Source organism: Oncorhynchus nerka, linkage group LG7 (genome assembly GCF_034236695.1).
Source record: "Oncorhynchus nerka isolate Pitt River linkage group LG7, Oner_Uvic_2.0, whole genome shotgun sequence".
Lineage (NCBI taxonomy): Eukaryota > Metazoa > Chordata > Actinopteri > Salmoniformes > Salmonidae > Oncorhynchus > Oncorhynchus nerka.
Window position 1 is genome coordinate 80,560,237 of NC_088402.1, and position 26,921 is coordinate 80,587,157.

At 47.0% G+C, this 26,921-nt stretch overlaps 1 protein-coding gene across 1 annotated transcript in view; it reads left to right on the forward strand.

Moving 5' to 3' along the window:
• Positions 1–26,921, forward strand: part of LOC115122977 (low-density lipoprotein receptor-related protein 1-like) — a 298,647-nt gene that overhangs the window by 253,558 nt on the left and 18,168 nt on the right. The window contains exons 62-83 of the mRNA XM_065021093.1: positions 754–942; positions 1,070–1,218; positions 3,048–3,141; positions 3,420–3,536; positions 4,929–5,048; positions 5,279–5,401; positions 5,910–6,035; positions 6,330–6,446; positions 11,917–12,023; positions 14,257–14,389; positions 14,839–14,961; positions 15,203–15,325; positions 15,616–15,753; positions 15,931–16,068; positions 16,756–16,875; positions 20,968–21,254; positions 23,022–23,203; positions 23,634–23,740; positions 23,955–24,074; positions 24,332–24,508; positions 25,440–25,580; positions 25,738–25,911. Coding sequence (XP_064877165.1) covers positions 754–942; positions 1,070–1,218; positions 3,048–3,141; positions 3,420–3,536; positions 4,929–5,048; positions 5,279–5,401; positions 5,910–6,035; positions 6,330–6,446; positions 11,917–12,023; positions 14,257–14,389; positions 14,839–14,961; positions 15,203–15,325; positions 15,616–15,753; positions 15,931–16,068; positions 16,756–16,875; positions 20,968–21,254; positions 23,022–23,203; positions 23,634–23,740; positions 23,955–24,074; positions 24,332–24,508; positions 25,440–25,580; positions 25,738–25,911 — 3,105 coding nt within the window. The remainder of the gene's footprint in view (positions 1–753; positions 943–1,069; positions 1,219–3,047; positions 3,142–3,419; positions 3,537–4,928; positions 5,049–5,278; positions 5,402–5,909; positions 6,036–6,329; positions 6,447–11,916; positions 12,024–14,256; positions 14,390–14,838; positions 14,962–15,202; positions 15,326–15,615; positions 15,754–15,930; positions 16,069–16,755; positions 16,876–20,967; positions 21,255–23,021; positions 23,204–23,633; positions 23,741–23,954; positions 24,075–24,331; positions 24,509–25,439; positions 25,581–25,737; positions 25,912–26,921) is intronic.

The following is a 26,921-nucleotide window of genomic DNA, read 5'->3' on the forward strand; positions in this document are numbered from 1 at the left end:
TGATCAGATGGTCATGTACAGGTAGAGATATTTGTGTGCAAAAGAGCAGAAAGGTAAATAAATAAAATCTGTGGGGATGAGGTAGGTGAAAATGGGTGGGCTATTTACCAATAGATTATGTACAGCTGCAGCGATCGGTTAGCTGCTCAGATAGCTGATGTTTGAAGTTGGTGAGGGAGATAAAAGTCTCCAACTTCAGCGATTTTTGCAATTCGTTCCAGTCACAGGCAGCAGAGTACTGGAACGAAAGGCGGCCGAATGAGGTGTTGACTTTGGGGATGCTCAATGAGATACACCTGCTGGAGCGCGTGCTACGGATGGGTGTTGCCATCGTGACCAGTGAACTGAGATAAGGCGGAGCTTTGCCTAGCATGGCCTTGTAGATGACCTGGAGCCAGTGGGTCTGGCGACGAATATGTAGCGAGGGCCAGCCGACTAGAGCATACAAGTCGCAGTGGTGGGTAGTATAAGGTGCTTTAGTGACAAAACGGATGGCACTGTGATAAACTGCATCCATTGTTTGCTAATGCTCCATATCCATTTTCCTTGTGTTGGTCGTTGGGCATTGTGTGTCCATGGGTTATTTGACTGACAACATTGTGATGTAATTATGGCCCCCAGAGTTATGACCTGACTAGGAAAAAGTCTTGGACCCAGGTTTTCCTGGTCAAGTCATGTGGTGGCCAGGTAAAACCCAGTGTAATGTGATACTAATTGCCTCAGTACTGTATGGCTGTGTGTTTGTGTCCACAGTGCTTACCCAGGACGTCCCCCACATCTTCGCCATGACTCTGTTTGAGGAGTACATCTACTGGACTGACTGGGAGACCAAGTCCATCAACAGGTGTCACAAGACCCTGGGTATCAACAAGACCACCCTGATCACTACCCTCCACCGGCCCATGGACATCCACATCTACCACCCTTACCGCCAGCCTGAGGGTACGAGATACGCATGTACAACACACATACACACACACACATACTCACACACAACCACACTCAAGCACGCACACCCAATGTGGTTGTTCCAGTTGAAACAGTCTATCTCTCCCTGCTATGGTTCCAGTGTTTAACCACCCGTGCCAGACAGACAACGGTGGCTGTAGTAACCTGTGTCTGCTGAGCCCTGGAGGGGGCTACAAGTGTGCCTGTCCCACCAACTTCTACCTGGCCAACGATGGACGCACCTGCATGTCCAACTGCACTGCCAGCCAGGTGAGGGACTGTGATGATATGGCCATAGGGGGGCCAGACAGCTAGGGGGCAGCAGAGCCTTTTGTGGAATGGGGGCTGCTTTGTGATTGGTTAATTAAGCATAATTATCTCCACAGTACCTACTGTACAGTGTGTCATCAGCTTGCGTTCACTCTCTTTCTCTCTCTGCTCCTCTCACCTTCTCTCTCCTTCTCTCTTCCTCTCTCCTCTTCTTCTATGTTCTCCTCTCCTCCTTTATTCTCCTTTCCTCTCCTCTCTCCTCCTCCCTCCTCTCTCCTTCTCTCTCCTCTCTACTCTCTCTTCCTCCCTCCTCTCTCCTCCTCTCTAATACCCTCCTTTCTCTCCCTCTCTCCTCCGTCCCCTCTCCTCCTCTCTCTTCCTCTTCTCTCTTCCTCTCCTCCTCATCTCCTTCTCCCTCTTCTCTCCTCCCCCCTTCTCATCTCGTCCTCTCCTATCTCCTCCTCTCTCCTCCTCCCTTCTCATCAAGATCATAGGTGTATAAAGTGACATTATGTGAAAAAGATTGTTTCCCAATCTCAGTTCTAGCCTTAGGAACAGAAATAACAGCAGCGACTGTGAACGTTGTCCTCATCTCCTCTCTCCTCTCTCCTCCTCTCTCCTCTCTGCTCCTCTCTCCTCCTCTCTCATACTCTCTCCTCTTTTCTTCTCTCCTCCTTTCTCCTCCTCTACTCCTCCCACCTTTCTCCTCCTCTCTTCCTCTCTCTTCCTCTCTTCCTCTCTCCTTCTCTCTCCTCTCTCCTCCACTCTCCTCCTCCCTCTCTCCTCCTTTCTACCCTCTCTTCCTCTACTTCTCTCCTCCTCTTTCCTACCCTCCTTTCTCCTTCTCTCCTCCCTCCTCTCTCCTCCTCGCCCACTCTCTCCTCCTCTCGCCTACTCTCTCCTCTCGTCCTTTCTCCTCCTCTCTCCTCTCTTACTTTCTCCTCTCTCCTCTCCTCTCCTATTTTTTCCTCTCTCCTCCTCTCTTCTCCTCCCTCCTTGCTCCTCCTCCCTCCTCTCCTCCTCCTCATCCTCTCCTCTCTCCTCCTCTCTCCTCTCTCCTCCTCCCTCCTCTCTCCTCTCTCCTCCTCTCTCCTCCTCCCTTCTCATCAAGATCATACGTGTATGAAGGGGCATTATGTGAAAAAGATTGTTTCCCAATCTCAGTTCTAGCCTTAGGAACAGACAAAAACAGCAGAGACTGTGAACGTTGTCCTCATCTCCTCTCTGCTCCTCTCTCCTCCTCTCTCCTCTTTTCTTCTCTCCTCCTTTCTCCTCCTCTCCTCCTCCCACCTTTCTCCTCCTCTCTCCTTCTCTCTCCTCTCTCCTCCACTCTCTTCCTCCCTCTCTCCTCCTTTCTACCCTCTCCTCCTCTACTTCTCTCCTCCTCTTTCCTACCCTCCTTTCTCCTTCTCTCTCCCTCCTCTCTCCTCCACTCTCTCCTCCTCGCCTACTCTCTCCTCCTCTCTCCTCCTCTCGCCTACTCTCTCCTCTCGTCCTTTCTCCTTCTCTCTCCTCTCCTACTTTCTCCTCTCTCCTCTCCTCTCCTCCTATTTTTTCCTCTCTCCTCCTCTCTTCTCCTCCCTCCTTGCTCCTCCTCCCTCTTCTCCTCATCCTCTCCTTTCTCCTCCTCCCTCCTCTCCTCTCTCCTCCTCCCTTCTCATCAAGATCATACGTGTATGAAGGGGCATTATGTGAAAAGGTTTGTTTCCCAATCTCAGTTCTAGCCTTAGGAACAGACAAAAACAGCAGAGACTGTGAACATTGTCCTCATCTCCTCTCTCATCTCTCCTCTTTCCTCCTCTCTCCTCTCTTCTCCTCTCCTTGTCCAGTTTGTGTGTAAGAACGACAAGTGCATCCCCTTCTGGTGGAAGTGTGACACGGAGGACGACTGTGGGGATCACTCGGACGAGCCAGCAGAATGCCGTGAGTGAGCTACAGTATAGTACAGTGACTGCATACATTTCTAGTGTGTGTATGTGGTCCCTGTGGGAATTGAACCCACGACCTTGGCAAAGCCAGTGCTACGTAAATGATGATGAGTGAATGAGGAGTATGTGGATGCAAAGTCTCATGTATGTTTCTGCGGGGATCTGAGGTTGTGGTGGCTGAGACGACAGGGTAGGAGAGGAAGATGGTTGGTGAAACTGCTATGGGCCTGTTTCAGACTTTGAAATAACCTCTGACTCCGTTGTTCCCTGTAGCTAAGTTCAAATGCCGGCCAGGCCAGTTCCAGTGTGGGACAGGCATCTGTACCAACCCAGCTTACATCTGTGATGGGGACAACGACTGCCAGGATCATTCGGACGAGGCCAACTGTGGTACATACTCTTTTATGTTCTCTGTCTGTCTCTCTCTCTGTCTGTCTGTCTCTTTCTCTCTCACTCTCTATATATTTCTTTCTCACCCACATACTCTCTCTCTCCCTCTCTCCTCCCCCTTCTGTCTATGCATCGTTCTCTCTCTGCCTCGTTCTTTGTCCTTCATAACTTCACCCCCTAACATCTATTCCTACCAGTCCTCTGTCATCTCTCTGACACGTCTTGTGTCTGTCATCCTCTGTCATCCTCTGTCGTCTCTCTGACACGTCTTGTCTGTCATCCTCTGTCATCTCTCTGACACGTCTTGTCTGTCATCCTCTGTCATCTCTCTGACAAGTCTTGTCTCTGTCATCCTCTGTCGTCACTCTGACACGTCTTGTGTCTGTCATCCTCTGTCGTCTCTCTGCCACGTCTTGTGTCTGTCAACCTCTGTCGTCTTTCTGACACTTCTTGTGTCTGTCATCCTGTGTCGTCTTTCTGACATGTCTTGTGTCTGCCATCCTCTGTCGTCTCTCTGACACGTCTTGTGTCTCATCCTCTGTCGTCTCTCTGACACGTCTTGTGTGTGTCATCCTCTGTCGTATTTCTGACACGTCTTGTCTGTCTGTCATCCTCTGTCGTCTCTCTGACACGTCTTGTGTCTGTCATCCTCTGTCGTCTCTCTGACACGTCTTGTGTCTGTCATCCTCTGTCGTCTCTCTGACACGTCTTGTGTCTGTCATCCTCTGTCGTCTCTCTGACACGTCTTGTGTCTGTCATCCTCTGTCGTATTTCTGACACGTCTTGTCTGTCTGTCATCCTCTGTCGTCTCTCTGACACGTCTTGTGTCTGTCATCCTCTGTCGTCTCTCTGACACGTCTTGTGTCTGTCATCCTTTGTCGTCTCTCTGACACGTCTTGTGTCTGTCATCCTCTGTCGTCTCTCTGACACGTCTTGTGTCTGTCATCCTCTGTCGTATCTCTGACACGTCTTGTCTGTCTGTCATCCTCTGTCGTCTTTCTGACACGTCTTGTGTCTGTCATCCTCTGTCGTATTTCTGACACGTCTTGTCTGTCTGTCATCCTCTGTCGTCTCTCTGACACGTCTTGTGTCTGTCATCCTCTGTCGTCTCTCTGACATGTCTTGTGTCTGTCATCCTCTGTCGTCTCTCTGACACGTCTTGTGTCTGTCATCCTCTGTCGTCTCTCTGACACGTCTTGTCTGTCTGTCATCCTCTGTCGTCTTTCTGACACGTCTTGTGTCTGTCATCCTCTGTCGTCTCTCTGAGAAGTCTTGTGTCTGTCATCCTCTGTCGTCTTTCTGATACATCTTGTCTGTCTGTCATCCTCTGTCGTCTCTCTGACACGTCTTGTCTGTCTGTCATCCTCTTGTCTATGTGTGATTGTTCTCCAGATATCCACGTGTGTCTGCCCAGTCAGTTCAAGTGCTCCCACCCCAGCCGCTGTATCCCAGGAATCTTCCGCTGTAATGGACAGGACAACTGTGGAGAAGGCGAGGACGAGACGGACTGCCGTGAGTCAACACCTCCTCTTTTTCCTTCCTATCTCCTCATCTGCATGCTTTATTGCATGTTATACATTTAGTATGGTGATACTGCTGTGTTGCACATGGTCTCTATGTGAAATAGATTGTATTTCAGTGAGACTAACCTGGATAGATGGATGTTAAATAAGAAATATACTGTTGTTATGGGTTGGGTCTCCAGTCAGTAACAGTCGTCTGTCTGTTCTCGCTCCCTCTAGCCGAGGTCACCTGTGCGCCCACCCAGTTCCAGTGTGCCATCACCAAGCGCTGTGTCCCTCGTGTCTGGGTGTGTGACCGTGACAATGACTGTGTGGACGGATCGGACGAACCAGCAAACTGCAGTAAGACACCGCTCCTTTGTTTCAGAGGACTATTCTAGAATAATGACAGACATGAATATCAAGTTCAATATCCATGTTGCAATAGAATACCTGTTTCTGCTAACATAACAAAATATTTTTATTTTATTTTTATTTTTTCACCTTTATTTAACCAGGTAGGCTAGTTGAGAACAAGTTCTCATTTGCAACTGCGACCTGGCCAAGATAAAGCGTAGTAATTCGACACATACAACAACACAGAGTTACACATGGAATAAACAAAACATACATAATGAATTGCAGATGCACTAGATCTTTCAGACCTCATCAGATCCTCCTTCCACTTTACACTCAGTCTGTCATCTGGCCTGTGATAAGCTTCAGTCAGTCCCCTCTCCTAACCCCCCCATCCCACCTCCTCTTCCTCTCCTCCCCCTTCTCTCCCACTCCTCCCCTCTCCTACCCCTCCTCTCCTCCCCCCCCTCTCCCCCTCCTCCCCTATCCCACCCCTCCTCTCCTCCCCCTCCAGCCCAGATGACGTGTGGTGTGGATGAGTTTCGCTGTAAGGACTCTGGTCGCTGCATCCCGGCCCGGTGGAAGTGTGACGGGGAGGATGACTGTGGAGACTCATCTGATGAACCCAAAGAAGAGTGTGGTGAGTGTTCTGTCTGTCACACAGGAAACGAAAGCTCCAACAAGGGCTACAAAGCATTTCTCTGGATCCTCACCGTAGAATCTAGAGGACCGGTACAGCATCCATTACACTTTAATACAACATTCACTCTCTCCCTCTCTAACAACCCTTGAGATTGCCAACAAGATCATATGTGTATTGTAGAGGGGTATTTATCTCCTCTATGAAGGTTCATGCTATGGTGTTAACCTCCTGTACGGTTTGTATGTACTGTGGTGTTATAGAGCTGAGGGTCTGACCCTTGTCTCTGTGTAGATGAGAGGACATGTGAGCCATACCAGTTCAGGTGTAAGAACAACCGCTGTGTCCCGGGTCGCTGGCAGTGTGACTATGACAACGACTGTGGGGACAACTCGGACGAGGACAAGTGTGGTATGTCTCTCTGTCATTCCTGTTACACGATCCTTGGGAGCCCATATCAATTGTTTGATTCTTGTGTGTTTGTTTTGCTTCCCAGTGTCTGTAGATGTTTTGTAACACACACTGAGACATTGTCATTTAGTTTGTCCTTAACTCATCTGTGATGTGTCTCACCTCATCTAATGTTTACCTTTCATTTCCCTCTCACTGACCTGTTGGCATGAGCCAGAGGTAGGTCTCCACTTTCAACCATCCCCATTTCACCAACCCCTAATGTCACTCCTCCCCTCCCATTGCAGTCATTTATATGTCTGATGCTGTCCATTTCAACCCAGCCCCTCTGATATCTCCTCAGACAGTGACAGGTCAAAAGTAGGCCTTTTTTTTACAATCAAGTATTGTAATTTCCTACATGACCGCCTGAGGCCACTGTACTCAACAAAGTTGATGACTTATTTTCTAAGACGCTAACTTCTGGGTCCTTCCCAGTTGTGCTGCAGTCTAAGGCACTGTGTCGCAGTGACCGGGAGCACAATTGACCTAGCGTCGTCCGGGTTATTGACCTAGCGTCGTCCGGGTTATTGACCTAGCGTCGTCCGGGTTAGGGGAGAGTTTGGCCTGCTGGGATGTCCTTGTCTCATCACGCTTTAGCGACTCCTTGTGGTGGCCGGGCGCATGCACGCTGAAATGTGTCGCCAGGTGTACGGTGTTTTCTCCGACACATTGGTGAGGCTGACTTCTGGGTTAAGTGAGCAGTGTGGCTTGGCGGGGACGTGTTTCGGAGGACGCATGGCTCTTGACCTTCGCCTCTCCTGGAGTTGCAGCGATGGGACAAGACTAACTACCAATTGGGTATCGCAAAATTGGGGACAAAAAGGGGTAAAAAGTACAACAAAATGAAATAAAAATAAGCAGAGTGAAAGCACACAGCTATGTTACCAGTTTCAGTAAAGAGGCAATGTTGTTTATCAGGCACCTAGGACATCTTCTATTGAATCTCTGGAGCTCTCATTTCACCATCATTGTTTGGCCTCCCTCTGTGTGTCCCTGCTTGTGGTGTGTTGTGAGGTGTTGTGGTTTGTTGTGTTGTGAGGTGTTGTGGGTTGTTGTGTTGTGAGGTGTTGTGGGTTGTTGTGTTGTGAGGTATTGTGTGGTGTTGTGTGTTGTTGTGAGGTGTTGTTGTGGTTTGTTGTGTTGTGGGTTGTGAGGTATTGTGTGGTGTTGTGTGTTGTTGTGTTTTTTGTTGTGGTTTGTTGTGTTGTGGGTTGTTGAGGTGTTATGAGGTGTTGTGTTATGAGGTGTTGTGAGGTATTGTGGGTTGTTGTGTTCAAATCAAATGTATTTATAAAGCCCTTCTTACATCAGCTTATGTCACAGAGTGCTACACAGAAACCCAGCCTAAAACCCCAAACAGCAAGCAATGCAGATGTAGAAGCACGGTGGCTAGGAAAAACTCCTTAGAAAGACAGGAACCTAGTGTTAGGTTCTTATTTTTCAGAGTAAATAACTCAGACACTAGAGAAGCTTTAACCAAGTTTAATTCTTCCCAAAGGTTCTGTACAGCTGTATTCATACAACCCAACACTTCTCCCATCCATATATATATATATATATATATATCCCACATAAGACACTCCTCCTTCTCGCCTATCCTTATATGTTATGGTTTAACAGGAAAAGAGTAACAAGATACCAAACCCTTATTGAGGTGGAGATTATAACAGAACATGGCCAAGATGTTCAAATGTTCATAGATGACCAGCAGGGTCAAATAATAATAATCACAGTGGTTGTCGATGGTGCAACAGGTGAGCACTTCAGGAGTAAATGTCAGTTGGCTTTTCAGAGTATCTCTACTGCTCCTGCTGTCTCTAGAGAGTTGAAAACAGCAGGTCTGGGACAGGTAGCATGTGCGGTGAACAGGTCAGGGTTTCATTGCCGGCCAGGTGGACTGGGGACAGCAAGGAGTCATCGAGAGAGAGAGAGAGAGAGAGAGAGAGAGAGAGAGAGAGAGAGAGAGAGAGAGATTCACACAGGACACATGATAAGACAGGAGAAAAACTCCAGATATAACAGACTGACCCTAGCCCCCCGACACATAAACTACTGCAGCATAAATACTGGAGGCTGAGACAGGAGGGGTCGGAATACACCGTGGCCCAATCCGACGATACCCCGGACAGGGCCAAACAGGCAGGGTATAACCCCACCCACCTTGCCAAAGCACAGCCCCCACACCACTAGAGGGATATCTTCAACTACCAACTTACCATCCTGAGACAAGGCCTAGTGTAGCCCACAAAGATCTCCGCAACGGCACAACCCAAGGCGGGGCACCAACCCGGACAGGAAGATCACGTCAGTAACTCAACCCACTCAAGTCACGCACCCCTTCTAGGGATGGCATGGAAGAGCACCAGTAAGCCAGTGACTCAGCCCCTGTAATAGGGTTAGAGGCAGAGAATTATTATTATTATTTTAGGTCAGTACCTAGTCACAGAATACCATATAGCCATTTCCGAGCCAAGGAGAGGGCTCAGAAAAGTCAGAAATAGCAATTCTATTAATCACTAACCTTTGATGATCTTCATCAGATGGCACTCACAGGACTTCATGTTACACAATAAATGTGTGTTTTGTTCGATAAAGTTAATCTTTATGTCCAAAAACCTCATTTGAAATTGGTGTGTTATGTTCAGAAATGCATTATCTCAAACAAACATCCGGTGAAAGTGCAGAGAGCCACATCAAATAACAGAAATACTCATCATAAACATTGATAAAAGATACAAGTGTTAAACATACGAATACAGATAAACTTCTCCTTAATGCAACCGCTGTGTCAGATTTCAAAAAGGCTTTACGGCGAAAGCACACTTTGCTATTATGTATTAGGTCAGCGCCTAGACACAGAAACCCATACAGCCATTTTCCAATCAAGGAGAGTGTCACAAAAGTCAGAAATAGCATTAAAATTAATCACTTACCTTTGATGATCTTCATCTGGTGGCACTCCCAGGTCACCATGTTAGACAACAAATGTTCGATAAAGTTCATCTTTATGTCCAAATACCTCCGTTTTGTTGGTGCGTTTAGTTCAGAAATCCAAAGGCACAATGCGAGCTCTCAACACCAAGACGAAAAGTCAAAGTACAATAAAAGGTAGTAGAAACATCAAACGTCAAACGATGTTTAAAATCAATCCTCAGGTTGTTTTTGTCATAAATAATAAATAATATTTCAACCTGACAAAAGCTTCATCAATGGAAAAGGTAAACAATGCCTAAAGACTGGTCACATGTTGAGGAAGCCATAGAGATGGTGAACCGGGTCCTAAGTCTTTGCATGGTGGATAGGCTTTCAATGGAAAAACAGCCTTTCAAAATAATAGTACTTCCTGGTTGGATTTTCCTCTGGTTTTCGCCTGCCATATCAGTTCTGTTATACTCATAGACATTATTTTAACAGTTTTGGAAACTTTACAGTTTCTATCCAAATCCACTCATTATATGCATATCCTAGCTTATGGGCCTGAGTAGCAGGCGGTTTAATTTGGGCACGCTTTTCATCCAAAATTCAGAATGCTGCCCCCTACCCTAGTGAAGTTAACAGGAAGCCAGTGTAGAGAGGCTAGCACTGGAGTAATATGATGTTGTTGGGAGGTGGTGTGTTGTGAGGTGGTGTGTTATTATTTGTTGTGAGGTGTGTTTTGTGTTGTGTTGTGAGCTGAGGTGAGGTGATGTGGTGTGATGTGTTGTTGTGGTGTGTTGTGAGGTGCTGTTATGTGTTGTGGTGTGAGGTGTTATGAGGTGTCGTGGTGTCTTGTTGTGAGGTGTTATGAGGTGGTGTGTTGTGAGGTGCTGTGATGTGTTGTGATGTGTTGTGAGGTTTTGTGGTGTGGTGTGAGGTGCTGTGATGTGTTGTGGTTGGTTGTGAGCTGAGGTGTTGTGTTGTGAGGTGTTGTAATGTGTTGTGGTGTGAGGTGTTATGAGGTGTCGTGGTGTCTTGTTGTGAGGTGTTATGAGGTGGTGTGTTGTGATGTGCTGTCTTGTGGTGTGTTGTGAGGTGGTGTGTTGTGGTGTCTTATGAGGTTGTGTGTTGTGGTGTGTTGTGAGGTGGTGTGAGGTGCTGTAATGTGGTGTGGTGTGTTGTGAGGTGTTGTGGTGTGAGGTGCTGTAATGTGTTGTGCTATGAGGTGTTGTGGTGTGTTGTGTTGTGGTGTGAGGTGCTGTAATGTGTTGTGATGTTAGGTGTTGTGAGGTGTGGTCAGTTGTGGTGTGGTGTGAGGTGCTGTGTTGGGTTGTGAGCTGAAGTGTTGTGTTGTGGTATGTTGTGAGGTGGTGTGAGGTGTTGTGTTGTGAGGTGTTGTGGTGTGAGGTGCTGTAATGTGTTGTGGTGTGGTCAGTTGTGGTGTGTTGTGAGCTGTTGTGGTGTGAGGTGCTGTAATGTGTTGTGCTATGAGGTGTTGTGGTGTGTTGTGTTGTGGTGTGTTGTGTTGCAAGGTGTTGTGAGGTGCTGTAATGTGTTGTGATGTTAGGTGTTGTGGTCAGTTGTGGTGTGATGTGTTGTGGTGTGAGGTGCTGTAATGTGTTGTGATGTTAGGTGTTGTGGTCAGTTGTGGTGTGTTGTGATGTGTTGTGGTATGTTGTGAGGTGCTGTAATGTGTTGTGATGTTCGGTGTAGTGGTCAGTTGCGGTGTGATGTGTTTTTTGTTTGAGGTGCTGTAATGTGTTGTGATGTTAGGTGTTGTGGTGTGTTGTGTTGTGGTCTGTTGTGTTGTGTTGCGAGGTGTTGTGAGGTGCTGTAATGTGTTGTGATGTTGTGTTGTGTTGTGGTCTGTGTGTGTTGTGCTATGAGGTGTTGTGGTGTGTTGTGTTGTGGTCTGTTGTGTTGTGTTGCGAGGTGTTGTGAGGTGCTGTAATGTGTTGTGATGTTAGGTGTTGTGGTCAGTTGTGGTGTGATGTGTTGTGGTGTGAGGTGCTGTAATGTGTTGTGCTATGAGGTGGTGTGTTGTGTTGTGGTCTGTTGTGTTGTGTTGTGCGAGGTGTTGTGAGGTGCTGTAATGTGTTGTGGTGTGAGGGTAGGTGTGTTGTGTTGTGGTCTGTTGTGTTGTGTTGTGTTGCGAGGTGTTGTGAGGTGCTGTAATGTGTTGTGGTGTGAGGGTAGGTGTGGTGTGTTGTGGTGTGGTCAGTTGTGGTGTGTTGTGAGGTGCTGTAATGTGTTGTGGTGTGAGGTGTTGTGAGGTGTTATGAGGTGTCGTTGTGTGTTGTGGTGTCTTATGAGGTGTTGTGGTGTGTTGTGGTCTGTTGTGGTGTGCTGTGAGGTGTTGTGTTGTGGTCTGTTATGAGGTGTTCAGTACAGTACTCTCTCCCCTGTGAATTTGGACTTTTACTAAAAACAACACGTATTTGGAAGCCATTTCCAGCTAAGCTATACAGTATAATGTTTGTTATGTGAGACCTGCGTTGCTGTATCTTTACAGTCCCACGGCAGTGCTCAGAGAGTGAGTTTGCCTGTACCAACGGACGCTGTATCGCCGGGAGGTGGAAGTGTGATGGAGACCATGACTGTGCTGACGGATCTGATGAGGTAACACACCTGACTCAACCATAGCAACATATCTGAGTTAGACACATGTGTAATAGATAACGCTACTGACTCATACTGTAGGGGAGAGTGGGGTAAGTTGAGCAATTCTTAACATTCAGCATCACTCCGTCAAGGCAAATATTCAAACAAAGATATCTACATATATTTCAGGATGGTGTGTATACCTGGAAATAATCTGAATTAATGTAAATATGACAGTTTTGAAAACATAGCTTGTCCCAAAAAAATTGTCTCTTGGCACAACTTATTCCCGTGTATGGGGTAAGTTTAGCCGCAGGACAGGGTAAGTTTAGCCGCAGGACAGGGTAAGTTTAGCCGCAGGACAGGGTAAGTTTAGCCGCAGGACAGGGTAAGTTAAGTCACAGGACAGGGTAAGTTAAGCCACAGGACAGGGTAAGTTAAGCCACAGGACAGGGTAAGTTTAGCCGCAGGACAGGGTAAGTTAAGCCACAGGACAGGGTAAGTTAAGCCACAGGACAGGGTAAGTTAAGCCACAGGACAGGGTAAGTTAAGCCACAGGACAGGGTAAGTTTAGCCGCAGGACAGGGTAAGTTAAGCCACAGGACAGGGTAAGTTTAGCCGCAGGACAGGGTAAGTTAAGCCACAGGACAGGGTAAGTTTAGCCGCAGGACAGGGTAAGTTAAGCCACAGGACAGGGTAAGTTTAGCCGCAGGACAGGGTAAGTTTAGCCACAGGACAGGGTAAGTTTAGCCGCAGGACAGGGTAAGTTAAGCCACAGGACAGGGTAAGTTAAGCCACAGGACAGGGTAAGTTAAGTCACAGGACAGGGTAAGTTAAGCTACAGGACAGGGTAAGTTAAGCCACAGGACAGGGTAAGTTTAGCCGCAGGACAGGGTAAGTTAAGCCACAGGACAGGGTAAGTTAAGCCACAGGACAGGGTAAGTTAAGCCGCAGGACAGGGTAAGTTAAGCCGCAGGACAGGGTAAGTTAAGCCGCAGGACAGGGTAAGTTAAGCCACAGGACAGGGTAAGTTTAGCCGCAGGACAGGGTAAGTTAAGCCGCAGGACAGGGTAAGTTAAGCCGCAGGACAGGGTAAGTTTAGCCGCAGGACGGTAAATTAAGCCACGGGACAGGGTAAGTTAAGCCACAGGACAGGGTAAGTTAAGCCGCAGGACAGGGTAAGTTAAGCCACAGGACAGGGTAAGTTTAGCCACAGGACAGGGTAAGTTAAGCCGCAGGACAGGGTAAGTTTAGCCACAGGACAGGGTAAGTTAAGCCGTCTACAAATTTCTGTGCTGAATGAAATATTACCACTGCCTTCTTTATTTCTCTAATTCCCAAACACAATTCAACACAATTTTGTCTTTAAATCGTTCAAAGTTTAACACCTAACAAACACTTTAACTTGTTTTAAACATTTGTAACATAGGCCAGGCCCTGTTGTTACTTCATATCCCAGTGAAAATGCCTTGTATTATACCTGGGAAGAGAACACTTCAATTTGCTCAACTTGCCGTTGGCTCAATCATTGGCTCAACTTACCCCATGGCCATTGGCTCAACTTACCCCAAGGCAAACATTTTGACTACACTAGCCCACACAGCTACAAGGATGCACTTTCCTGCTAGGTTTAGGACCTCAAATTGAAGCAATACGGCACGAGGGGGTGTGTTATATGGCCTATATACAACGGCTAAGGGCGGTTCTTATGTGCAACGCGGAGTGTCTGGATACAGCCCTTAGCTGTGGTATATTGGCCGTATATCATAAACCCCCGAGGTGCCTTATTGCTATTATAAACTGGTTACCAATGTAATTAGAACAGTAAAAAGTCATGTTTCGTCATACCTGTGGTATACGGTCTGATGTACCATGGCTTTCAGTCAGTCAGCATTCAGGGCTCGAACCACCCAGCTATATGTCTATAATGAAGCTTATAGAGACCACAACTCATGTATAGAAAAATCGTTCAATGATCTACTTCGGTTAGTATACAAGCATCATGTAACCTCAAACACAATAAATGACACAATATCCCATTTTTTTAACCTAACTTATTTACCTTTTTCCCCATGTGGTTTCTTCCTTCACAGACTCCATGAAATGATGACCTCTTCAGTGAATATTTGGTCAAATGATAAATTATAGGGCGGCTCAACTTACCCCACTCTCCCCTACTAACAACCTCTCTATGTTATCGGTTGACCTGAGTGGTTAAAAGTGTGTGTGTGTGTGTGTGCTTGCTCCTCAGGACGGCTGTGACCTGAAGTGTGACAGTGATCAGTTCCAGTGTAAGAACGGCCACTGTATCCCCAACCGCTGGCGTTGTGACGCAGATGCTGACTGTTTGGACAGCAGCGATGAGGAGAAGTGTCACATAGCTGGTGAGTGTGTTTGTGTCCCCATGTGCCTTGCTCATGCTGGCGTTTGAGATGGCCACAGTGCTAAAAGGGAGTGGTTATACTGAGATTAAACATCCTTTTTTATTTTTCCTTTATTTAACTAGGAAAATTTGTTAAGAACAAATTATTATTTACAATGATGGCCTACCCCAGCCAAACCCTCCCCTAACCTGGACAACACTGGGCGCCACCTTATGGGACTCCCAATCACGGCCGGTTGTGATACAGCCTGGAATCAAACCAGGGTCTGTAGTGACGCCTCTAGCACTGAGATGCAGTGCCTTAGACCGCTGTGCCACTCGGGAGTCCTCTATGTTTATTAATTGAGAGGGATTCTGGAGATGTGCAGCCTGTAGATCCTGCCTGTGATCTACAGGAACAGGGTCAATAATGGGTAACCTACTGTTCTTCTTCCCCTCTCCCTGTCTCAGTTGAGAGACACTGCCCCCTGGACGACTTCCAGTGTAACAACACGCTGTGTAAGCCCCTGGCCTGGAAATGCGACGGAGAGGACGACTGTGGAGACAACTCGGACGAGAACCCTGACGAGTGCAGTGAGTAGTGACATCAGATCCTGTGACATCATATCCTGTCTACTAGTACCCTTTTCACAGTACCGAGCTGAACTGACTTGTACTGTGCTGGCCTAGTTACTCATCCATCATGATGGGAAGGACAATGTGAAATAAAATATCAGAGCCACCACAGTTCAGGTCGAGTTGTCACGATGGTCAGAAAAGGGTATGCATCCTAAAGCCTGTTCTGAGTCCTAACCCCTCTTTCTCCTCCCCTTAGGGAGGTTCCAGTGCCCCCCCACCAGGAGTTTCCTCTGCCAGAACGACCGTGTGTGTCTGAAAGTGTCCAAACAGTGTGACGGAGTTGACAACTGCGGGGACAACTCTGATGAGCTCAACTGCCGTGAGTTTCCTGTGCTGCTGGCCTTTAGCACACACCAACACAAGGCTGTCTCCTTGATGAGCTGTTTTTCCCTGTGGAGAGGTTCCATCGTTACACCTACCATACCACTTATGTTACCTATGACAGAATGCAAATCCAATACATGGCTTCATTGTCCTTTTATTCAGTGGTATGCAATTATAGACATTGGATCAGAGTGGTTGTGTTCATTTCATTCAATAGACATTTAATACACCTTTATTTATCCCCTCAGGAGCAATGTGATGGTTGGTCTATGTGTGTTTTCTCAGAGCCCCCTCCAGCCCAGCCTACCTGTGACAAGGATGAGTTCCTGTGTGCCAATGGCAGGTGCATCAGCTCCAGCCTGCGCTGTAACTTCTTCAATGACTGTGAGGACTACGGTTCAGATGAGATCCACTGCAAGACAGGTGACCCCAAGTCATGACTGGTTAACACATCACCATGTCTACCGTTCTAATGGCGTGTTGGAGAAGACAGCGTTGGTTTCTTTTTCTCACACAATGTTCCGTTAACCTTCCAATGGCTCAACACTGTTGTGTATCAACGTTTTCTTCTCTGCCTGTGGTGTGTCTCTGACCCTGCAGACACCAAGCTGAACAACTGCAGGAGTAACAGGACTCTGTGTGGGGACGGGGACGAGGCACACTGTGTCAGCAACCAGACAGACTCCTTCTGCTCCTGCAAAGCAGGCTTCCAGAAGACTGCTCATAACACCTGTGAAGGTACACTCCACACACCAGGATATCCTCTACAGGGTCAAGCTTATTACACACACCAGGATGTCCTCTACAGGGTCAAGCTTATTACACACACCAGGATGTCCTCTACAGGGTCAAGCTTATTACACACACCAGGATGTCCTCTACAGGGTATTACACACACCAGGATGTCCTCTACAGGGTCAAGCTTATTACACACACCAGGATGTCCTCTACAGGGTCAAGCTTATTACACACATCAGGATGTCCTCGACAGGGTCAAGCTTATTACACACACCAGGATGTCCTCTACAGGGTCAAGCTTATTACACACACCAGGATGTCCTCTACAGGGTCAAGCTTATTACACACACCAGGATGTCCTCTACAGGGTCAAGCTTATTACACACACCAGGATGTCCTCTACAGGGTCAAGCTTATTACACACACCAGGATGTCCTCTACAGGGTCAAGCTTATTACACTATGTACACACGTGTTACAAACAGTATCTGCTGGGATATCTCACTTTCAATCCCATATCCCAAAATATCATCACACGGTTACAATCCCACATTTCATGTACACTCGCTCACTCAGAGCTCAATCAGTATATTTCAAATATACTTACACTTCAAAAATGCTAATCTGACTTTCAATCCCATATCCCAAAATATCATCACACGGTTACAATCCCCCATGACCCTCTCAGATAAGAATGAGTGTAAGCAGTTTGGGGTGTGCTCCCACATGTGCAACAACACCAAAGGATCCTACAAGTGTAGCTGCCACAAACACTTCACCAGGATCAACGACACCTGCAAGGCTGACAGTAAGTAGCATATTCTTCTAGTGGTGTAGTGTTATTCTAGTAGTGTAGTGTTCTTCTAGTAGTGTAGTGTTCTTATAGTGGTGTAGTGTTATTCTAGTAGTGTAGTGTTCTTCTAGTAGTGTAGTGTTCTTATAGTGGTGTAGTGTTATTCTAGTAGTGTAGTGTCCTTCTAGTAGTGTTCTTCTAGTAGTGTAGTGTTCTTCTAGTAGTGTTCTTCTAGTAGTGTAGTGTCCTTCTAGTAGTGTAGTGTCCTTCTAGCAGTGTAGTGTCCTTCTAGTAGTGTTCTCCTAGTAGTGTTTTTATTTGATTTGATTTATTTCACCTTTATTTAACCAGGTAGGCTAGTTGAGAACAAGTTCTCATTTGCAACTGCGACCTGGCCAAGATAAAGCATAGCAGTGTGAACAGACAACACAGAGTTACACATTGAGTAAACAATTAACAAGTCAATAACACAGTAGAAAAAAATGGGCAGTCTATATACAATGTGTGCAAAAGGCATGAGGAGGTAGGCGAATAATACAATTTTGCGGATTAACACTGGAGTGATAAATGATCAGATGGTCATGTACAGGTAGAGATATTGGTGTGCAAAAGAGCAGAAAAGTAAATAAATAAAAAACAGTATAAAAACAGTATGGGAATGAGGTAGGTGAAAATGGGTGGGCTATTTACCAATAGACTATGTACAGCTGCAGCGATCGGTTAGCTGCTCGGATAGCTGATGTTTGAAGTTGGTGAGGGAGATAAAAATCTCCAACTTCAGCGATTTTTGCAGTTCGTTCCAGTCACAGGCAGCAGAGTACTGGAACGAAAGGCGGCCAAATGAGGTGTTGGCTTTAGGGATGATCAGTGAGATACACCTGCTGGAGCGCGTGTTACGGGTGGGTGTTGCCATCGTGACCAGTGAACTGAGATAAGGCGGAGCTTTGCCTAGCATGGACTTGTAGATGACCTGGAGCCAGTGGGTCTGGCGACGAATATGTAGCGAGGGCCAGCCGACTAGAGCATACAAGTCGCAGTGGTGGGTGGTATAAGGTGCTTTGGTGACAAAACGGATGGCACTGTGATAGACTGCATCCAGTTTGCTGAGTAGAGTGTTGGAAGCCATTTTGTAGATGACATCGTCGAAGTCGAGGATCGGTAGGATAGTCAGTTTTACTAGGGTGAGCTTGGCGGCGTGAGTGAAGGAGGCTTTGTTGCGGAATAGAAAGACGACTCTTGATTTGATTTTCGATTGGAGATGTTTGATGTGAGTCTGGAAGGAGAGTTTGCAGTCTAGCCAGACACCTAGGTACTTATAGATGTCCACATATTCAAGGTCGGAACCATCCAGGGTGGTGATGCTAGTCGGGCATGCGGGTGCAGGCAGCGATCGGTTGAAAAGCATGCATTTGGTTTTACTCGCGTTTAAGAGCAGTTGGAGGCCACGGAAGGAGTGCTGTATGGCATTGAAGCTCGTTTGGAGGTTAGATAGCACAGTGTCCAATGACGGGCCGAAAGTATATAGAATGGTGTCGTCTGCGTAGAGGTGGATCAGGGAATCGCCCGCAGCAAGAGCAACATCATTGATATATACAGAGAAAAGAGTCGGCCCGAGAATTGAACCCTGTGGCACCCCCATAGAGACTGCCAGAGGACCGGACAGCATTCCCTCCGATTTGACACACTGAACTCTGTCTGCAAAGTAATTGGTGAACCAGGCAAGGCAGTCATCCGAAAAACCGAGGCTATTGAGTCTGCCGATAAGAATATGGTGATTGACAGAGTCGAAAGCCTTGGCGAGGTCGATGAAGACGGCTGCACAGTACTGTCTTTTATCGATGGCGGTTATGATATCGTTTAGTACCTTGAGCGTGGCTGAGGTGCACCCGTGACCAGCTCGGAAACCAGATTGCACAGCGGAGAAGGTACGGTGGGATTCGAGATGGTCAGTGACCTGTTTGTTGACTTGGCTTTCGAAGACCTTAGATAGGCAGGGCAGGATGGATATAGGTCTATAGCAGTTTGGGTCCAGGGTGTCTCCCCTTTGAAGAGGGGGATGACTGCGGCAGCTTTCCAATCCTTGGGGATCTCAGACGATATGAAAGAGAGGTTGAACAGGCTGGTAATAGGGGTTGCGACAATGGCGGCAGATAGTTTCAGAAATAGAGGGTCCAGATTGTCAAGCCCAGCTGATTTGTACGGGTCTAGGTTTTGCAGCTCTTTCAGAACATCTGCTATCTGGATTTGGGTAAAGGAGAACCTGGAGAGGCTTGGGCGAGGAGCTGCGGGGGGGGGGCAGAGCTGTTGGCCGAGGTTGGAGTAGCCAGGCGGAAGGCATGGCCAGCCGTTGAGAAGTGCTTATTGAAGCTTTCGATAATCATGGATTTATCGGTGGAGACCGTGTTACCTAGCCTCAGTGCAGTGGGCAGCTGGGAGGAGGTGCTCTTGTTCTCCATGGACTTCACAGTGTCCCAGAACGTTTTGGAGTTGGAGCTACAGGATGCAAACTTCTGCCTGAAGAAGCTGGCCTTAGCTTTCCAGACTGACTGCGTGTATTGGTTCCTGACTTCCCTGAACAGTTGCATATCACGGGGGCTATTCGATGCTATTGCAGTCCGCCACAGGATGTTTTTGTGCTGGTCGAGGGCAGTCAGGTCTGGAGTGAACCAAGGGCTGTATCTGTTCTTGGTTCTGCATTTTTTGAACGGAGCATGCTTATCTAAAATGGTGAGGAAGTTACTTTTAAAGAATGACCAGGCATCCTCAACTGACGGGATGAGGTCAATGTCATTCCAGGATACCCGGGCCAGGTCGATTAGAAAGGCCTGCTCACAGAAGTGTTTTAGGGAGCGTTTGACAGTGATGAGGGGTGGTCGTTTGACTGCGGCTCCGTGGCGGATACAGGCAATGAGGCAGTGATCGCTGAGATCCTGGTTGAAGACAGCGGAGGTGTATTTGGAGGGCCAGTTGGTCAGGATGACGTCTATGAGGGTGCCCTTGTTTACAGAGTTAGGGTTGTACCTGGTGGGTTCCTTGATGATTTGAGTGAGATTGAGGGCATCTAGCTTACATTGTAGGACTGCCGGGGTGTTAAGCTTATCCCAGTTTAGGTCACCTAACAGAACAAACTCTGAAGCTAGATGGGGGGCGATCAATTCACAAATGGTGTCCAGGGCACAGCTGGGAGCTGAGGGGAGCTGGTCGGTAGCAGGCGGCAACAGTGAGAGACTTATTTCTGGAGAGAGTAATTTTCAAAATTAGTATTTCGAACTGTTTGGGTATGGACCTGGAAAGTATGACATTACTTTGCAGGCTATCTCTGCAGTAGACTGCAACTCCGCCCCCTTTGGCAGTTCTATCTTGACGGAAGATGTTATAGTTGGGTATGGAAATCTCTGAATTTTTGGTGGCCTTATATAATATATAAATATATATATAAAAACTATATTTACACTATACAGGACAGGACAAGACAAAACACACGTCCGACTGCTACGCCATCTTGGAGTTACCTTGTAGTGTCCTTCTAGTAGTGTAGTGTCCTTCTAGTAGTGTAGTGTCCTTATAGTGGTGTTCTTATAGTAGTGTAGTGTCCTTCTAGCAGTGTAGTGTCCTTCTAGTAGTGTAGTGTCCTTCTAGCAGTGTAGTGTCCTTCTAGTAGTGTAGTGTCATTCTAGTAGTGTAGTGTTCTTATAGTGGTGTTCTTCTAGTAGTGTAGTGTCCTTCTAGTAGTGTAGTGTTCTTATAGTGTTCTTCTAGTAGTGTAGTGTCCTTCTAGCAGTGTAGTGTCCTTCTAGTAGTGTAGTGTCCTTCTAGCAGTGTAGTGTTCTTATAGTAGTGTCCTTCTAGCAGTGTAGTGTCCTTCTAGCAGTGTAGTGTCGTTCTAGTAGTGTAGTGTTCTTTTAGTAGTGTAGTTTTCTTCTTCAAATCCTAAATACTTTGAAATAGTGTATTCTTAACCCTTCCTCAGCCACAATGAATGCATTGACATTTTCATGAATTCTGTGTCGAAGTTCTTTCTTCATTTCCTGACTCCTCTCTCCCTCCCTCCCGTACCACTCTCTCTCCCTCCTCCCGCCCTTCAACCCTTCCCTCTGGTCTTTCCAGACCAGAACAGTAGCAGACAGGTGCTCTACATCGCTGATGACAACGAGATTCGCAGTCTGGACCCTGGCATGCCCAACTGGCGTTACGAGCAGAGCTTCCAGGGCGATGCCAACGTGCGCATCGATGCCATGGACCTGCACGTCAAGACCAACCGCATCTACTGGACCAACTGGCACACTGGCAGGATCTCCTCCTACGAGCTGCCTTCATCATCGTCATCTTCTGGCACATTGTCAAATACACGCCGTAACCGTCGCCATAGTGAGGGAGGTGTTACTACCCTGGAGGTGAGGCTTGAGTGACACTAACAGGAATGTATGCGTGCACACACACACACACACAAGGACACACACACTTACACACATACTCAAACACACATACTGATATGCCAGCAGCATACCACCCTACATACCACTGCTGGCTTGCTTCTGAAGCTAAGCAGGGTTGGTCCTGGTCAGTCACTGCATGGGAGACCAGATGCTGCTGGAAGTGGTGTTGGAGGGCCAGTAAGAGGCACTCATTCCTTTGGTCTAAAAAATATCCCAATGCCCCAGGGCAGTGATTGGGGACACTGCCCTGTGTAGGGTGCCGTCTTTCGGATGGGACATTAAACGGGTGTCCTGACTCTCTGAGGTCATTAAAGGTCCCATGGCACTTATTGTAAAAGTAGGGGAGTTAACCCTGGTGTCCTGGCTAAATTCCCAATCTGGCCCTCAAACCATCATGGTCACCTAATAATCCCCAGTTTACAATTGGCTCATTCATCCCCCTCCTCTCCCCTGTAACTATTCCCCAGGTCGTTGCTGTAAATGAGAATGTGTTCTCAGTCAGCTTACCTGGTAAAATAATGGATACATTTTTTTTTAAATAAACATGTACACACTCACACATGTACACACACACAAACAGACACACACACTAAAACATGGGCACTGTTATGCCATCCTATGTGTGATACAATATAAGTAGAATGCAGTTAGTGCCAAGTCTGAAAGGTCTGTTGTTTTCTGTTCACATCATAATGAGATGTACCTAAACATGCCTCTGTCATCTCTCCCTCTGACCAGATTGTAGGGCATCTAAACATGCCTCTGTCATCTCTCCCTCTGACCAGATTGTAGAGCATCTAAACATCCCACTGTCATCTCTCCCCCTGACCAGATTGTAGGTCATCTAAACATCCCACTGTCATCTCTCCCTCTGACCAGATTGTAGGTCATCTAAACATGCCTCTGTCATCTCTCCCTCTGACCAGATTGTAGGGCATCTAAACATGCCTCTGTCATCTCTCCCTCTGACCAGATTGTAGGTCATCTAAACATGCCTCTGTCATATCTCCCTCTGACCAGATTGTAGGGCATCTAAACATGCCTCTGTCATCTCTCCCTCTGACCAGATTGTAGGGCATCTAAACATGCCACTGTCATCTCTCCCTCTGACCAGATTGTAGGGCATCTAAACATCCCACTGTCATCTCTCCCTCTGACCAGATTGTAGGGCATCTAAACATGCCTCTGTCATCTCTCCCTCTGACCAGATTGTAGGGCATCTAAACATCCCACTGTCATCTCTCCCTCTGATCAGATTGTAGGGCATCTAAACATGCCTCTGTCATCTCTCCCTCTGATCAGATTGTAGAGCATCTAAACATCCTACTGTCATCTCTCCCCCTGACCAGATTGTAGGTCATCTAAACATCCCACTGTCATCTCTCCCTCTGATCAGATTGTAGGTCATCTAAACATCCCACTGTCATCTCTCCCCCTGACCAGATTGTAGGTCATCTAAACATCCCACTGTCATCTCTCCCTCTGATCAGATTGTAGGTCATCTAAACATCCCACTGTCATCTCTCCCCCTGACCAGATTGTAGGTCATCTAAACATCCCACTGTCATCTCTCCCTCTGATCAGATTGTAGGGCATCTAAACATGCCTCTGTCATCTCTCCCTCTGACCAGATTGTAGAGCATCTAAACATCCCACTGTCATCTCTCCCCCTGACCAGATTGTAGGGCATCTAAACATGCCTCTGTTATCTCTCCCTCTGACCAGATTGTAGGTCATCTAAACATGCCTCGGGGTATAGCGGTGGACTGGGTGGCTGGTAACCTGTACTGGACTGAATCTGGCAGAGATGTGATCGAGGTGGCCCAACTTTCAGGCCAACACCGCAAGACCCTAATCTCAGGCATGATAGACGAGCCTAACGCCATTGTAGTGGACCCCCAGAGAGGGTGAGATTTGTTTATTTTATTTAACCTTTATTTAAATAGGCAAGTCAGTTAAGAATAAATTCTTATTTACAATGAAGGCCTACCCCGGCCAAACCCTCCCCTAAACTGGACGACGCTGGGCCAATTGTGCACCGCCCTATGGGACTCCTGATCACAGCCGGTTGTGATACAGCCCTGGATCGAAGCTGGGTCTGTAGTGACGCCTCGAGCACTGCGAAGCAGTGCCTTAGACCGCTGTACTACTCAGACTAGTACCCTTTATCACTACTGAGCCAAGCCCAGCCAACCCCAGCTATATTGATTTATAGTCTAGTTATGCATCCACCACTGTCCTGGAAAAGACCATGCGAAAATAAATGGAGAAAAAAAAATCGAATAAAAAACGTATTTCCTGCTGAGCTGTTTTGACTGCGTTTCTCTGTGTTCTCAGGACCCTGTACTGGGCCGACTGGGGAAACCACCCTAAGATTGAGACAGCAGCCATGGATGGAACCCTGAGACAGACCCTGGTCCATAAGAACATCCAGTGGCCCACAGGTCTGTATAGCATTAGCGTTGTAGCCTAACATTAGTATTAACACTTAGCATTATACATAGCATTATGCCCTAGCATTAGCATAGTGGTGTAAGTGGTACCATACCTTCTTTCTGGTTACTGTTTGTGTTATCCATGTCCTCTTTAACCCTCCGCTCCTCCTTCCACTCCTACTCCTCTTCCTCTACCACCACCTCCTCCTTCTCCTCTCTCCAGGTCTGGCAGTAGACTACTTCAATGAGCGCTTGTACTGGGCAGACGCTAAGCTCTCTGTTATCGGGAGCGTGCGACTTAACGGCTCCGACCCTGTCATCTCCGTCACAGGACTCAAAAACAGTTCAGTTCACTACACTAAACTACACTTATCTCAGGGCTGGGGTTCAGTGTAGTTTTATGAGGATTTACCACCCATCTTTGCTTCCTACTGAATTTTACATGGGTAACAATTTATGAATTAAAGGATAAGTAGTGAAATTGTATTTTTAAGCAAGCTACAGTTGTCACTGTTTTACAGAGTGGGTTGGTTCAGTTCTGAAAGGGACATAGTTAAGGCAGGATTAACAGTTCCTAACTCTCTCCTCTTACCCCCCCAGACCTGCTCCATCCGTTCAGCATCGACATCTTTGAGGACTACATATATGGCGTCACCTACATTAATAACTTTGTGTTCCGGGTCAACAAGTTTGGCAAGAGCCCCATGGAGAACCTGACCACTGGCATTAACCACGCCACAGACATTGTCCTTTACCACCGTTACAAACAACCAGAGAGTGAGTGGCTGTCTGCCTACACTATAGCTCATTTCTTTAAATGAAACCCTTACTCCCCCATATAGTACACTTATTTTTGACCCCTATCAAACCACCACCGCTAAAAACCGGTAGAGAGTGTTTGTCTCTCTCTCTGTCTGTCTGTGGGTCTGTCTGTCTGTCTGTCTGTCTGTCTGTCTGTCTGTCTGTCTGTCTGTCTGTCTGTCTGTCTGTCTGTCTGTCTGTCTGTCTGTCTGTCTGTCTGTCTAGGTGACTCTCTCTGTCTGTCTGTCTGTCTGTCTGTCTGCTGACTCTCTCTCTAGCTGACTCTCTCTCTAGGTGACTCTCTCTAGCTGACTCTCTCTAGCTGACTCTCTCTTTAGCTGACTCTCTGTCTGTGACTGTCCATGATATACAGTATTTAACTATCCTCAGTATTCTAGTGTTCTTCATGACTCAGTGGAGTTTGTCTCTCTCTCTGTCTGTGGGTCTGTCTGTCTGTGGGTCTGTCTGTCTGTCTGTCTGTCTGTCTGTCTGTCTGTCTGTCTGTCTGTCTGTCTGTCTGTCTGTCTGTGTATCTCTCTCTCTCTCTAGGTGACTCTCTCTCTAGCTGACTCTCTCTAGCTGACTCTCTCTCTAGCTGACTCTCTCTCTAGCTGACTCTCTCTCTAGGTGACTCTCTCTAGGTGACTCTCTCTAGCTGACTCTCTCTTTAGCTGACTCTCTGTCTGTGACACACTGTCCATGATATACAGTATTTAACTATCCATTATATACAGTATTCCACATAGTGTTCTTCATCAGACCCCTATTCCCCATAGTGCACTACTGTTGACATCTATTCCACATATGGTTCAGTGGAGTTTAACACATTTTAGTGACGCTTCTCTTGATCCTGTTCTGGTTCTTACTGTCTGTTATCCCTCTGTCTGTTCTCTCTCTGTGTCATTAGTGACCAACCCATGTGACAGGAAGAAGTGTGAATGGTTGTGTCTGCTCAGCCCCAGTGGTCCAGTCTGTACCTGTCCTAACGACCGCGTGGCTGAAAACGGCACATGTGTGGAGAGACCGCCTTCCACGCGGTCTCCATTCTGTGAGTACACACGCCCTACTGGGCACACACTGGTTGAATCAACGTTGTTTTCATGTCATTTCAACAAAATGACGTGGACCAACATGGAATAGATGTTGAATAGACGTTTGGTGCCCAGTGGGACTCTTATCATTAACCTCTCCCCCTCTTCTCCCAGCTCCCCCGTCCGGGCCATGTACAGTCCAGTGCCTGAACGGAGGGAACTGTTTTCTGAACACCAGGCAGCAGGCTAAGTGTCAGTGCCAGCCCAGCTTCACTGGAGAGAGGTGTGAGGTCAACCAGTGTAGAGACTACTGTAAGAATGGAGGAGCCTGCGCTGCCTCAGTCGTAGGTAGGTTACCTGAGCATATACAGTCCTTGGTGTGGCTGCAACTGGCAAACTAGTCTAGGTGCCGGTGGCAGCCATTTTCTATTGCAGACTGTAGAGGCTGCTTTAGGGGGACTGTGGGGACTCTATTGTGCGTTGATATTAATAGGAACCCTTCTAGGATTCAGCCCTATGTGTGTTAAGTGCACGTAAATGGGACGTAATTGCCTTTTTCTTCTATGTGTGTTCTGACCTTGAACTTAAGCGTGATAATAGCAGGCTATTCACCCACTTGACTTCATTCCCTCATAATTCCACCTTTACGCGTGAGGAAACCATGAATAAGGCCAAGCAAGCTGCCGGAAAAGCATCTACTTGATTTTTGCACTGTAATTTATAAATTGATAAGAGCCATTGATAACAGCTAGGTAAATGTGTAATCGATTTAGAGAGTTGGATTGTAAATACACATAGCAATTGTTTTAGTCAAATGTTTCCTTATGATCACTGGAGACGAATGTGAGACCAGTCATGTGGAAGTAAACTGAAAATCATATCAACATGACATGTAATGCATGTTGCTGTCCCTTTTTCACAGTGAAGTGGGCTATAAATAGCTGTGCTGTTATTCAGAATTTGTGTGCCCTCGTAATTTGCGTGGATGAAATTTGGAGAGCCAAGCTATATATAGGCTTCTGTAGGGCTGAACCTGCTGAGTTGATGCATGTGCTTTAGGTTTTCATTATATTCCCAGCTTTTCTCCATTATTTTACAATGTGTATCATGATAAATATTAGCCACTATCGGGAGCCACCGTCAGTAATACCCACATACATTTATAACTGTCACTTTCGTGTTCATTTCCTTCAATTTGTAGCCTACATTTTGCTTCATTCCATTCCGTTGACCTTTTTCCTCTGTCACTTCTGTGTAGTTGTTCCTGAGGGAGGCTAGTGTTACTGATTCATCGTTGGTGAGGGAGGCTAGTGTTACTGGATCATCGTTGGTGAGGGAGGCTAGTGTTACTGGATCAT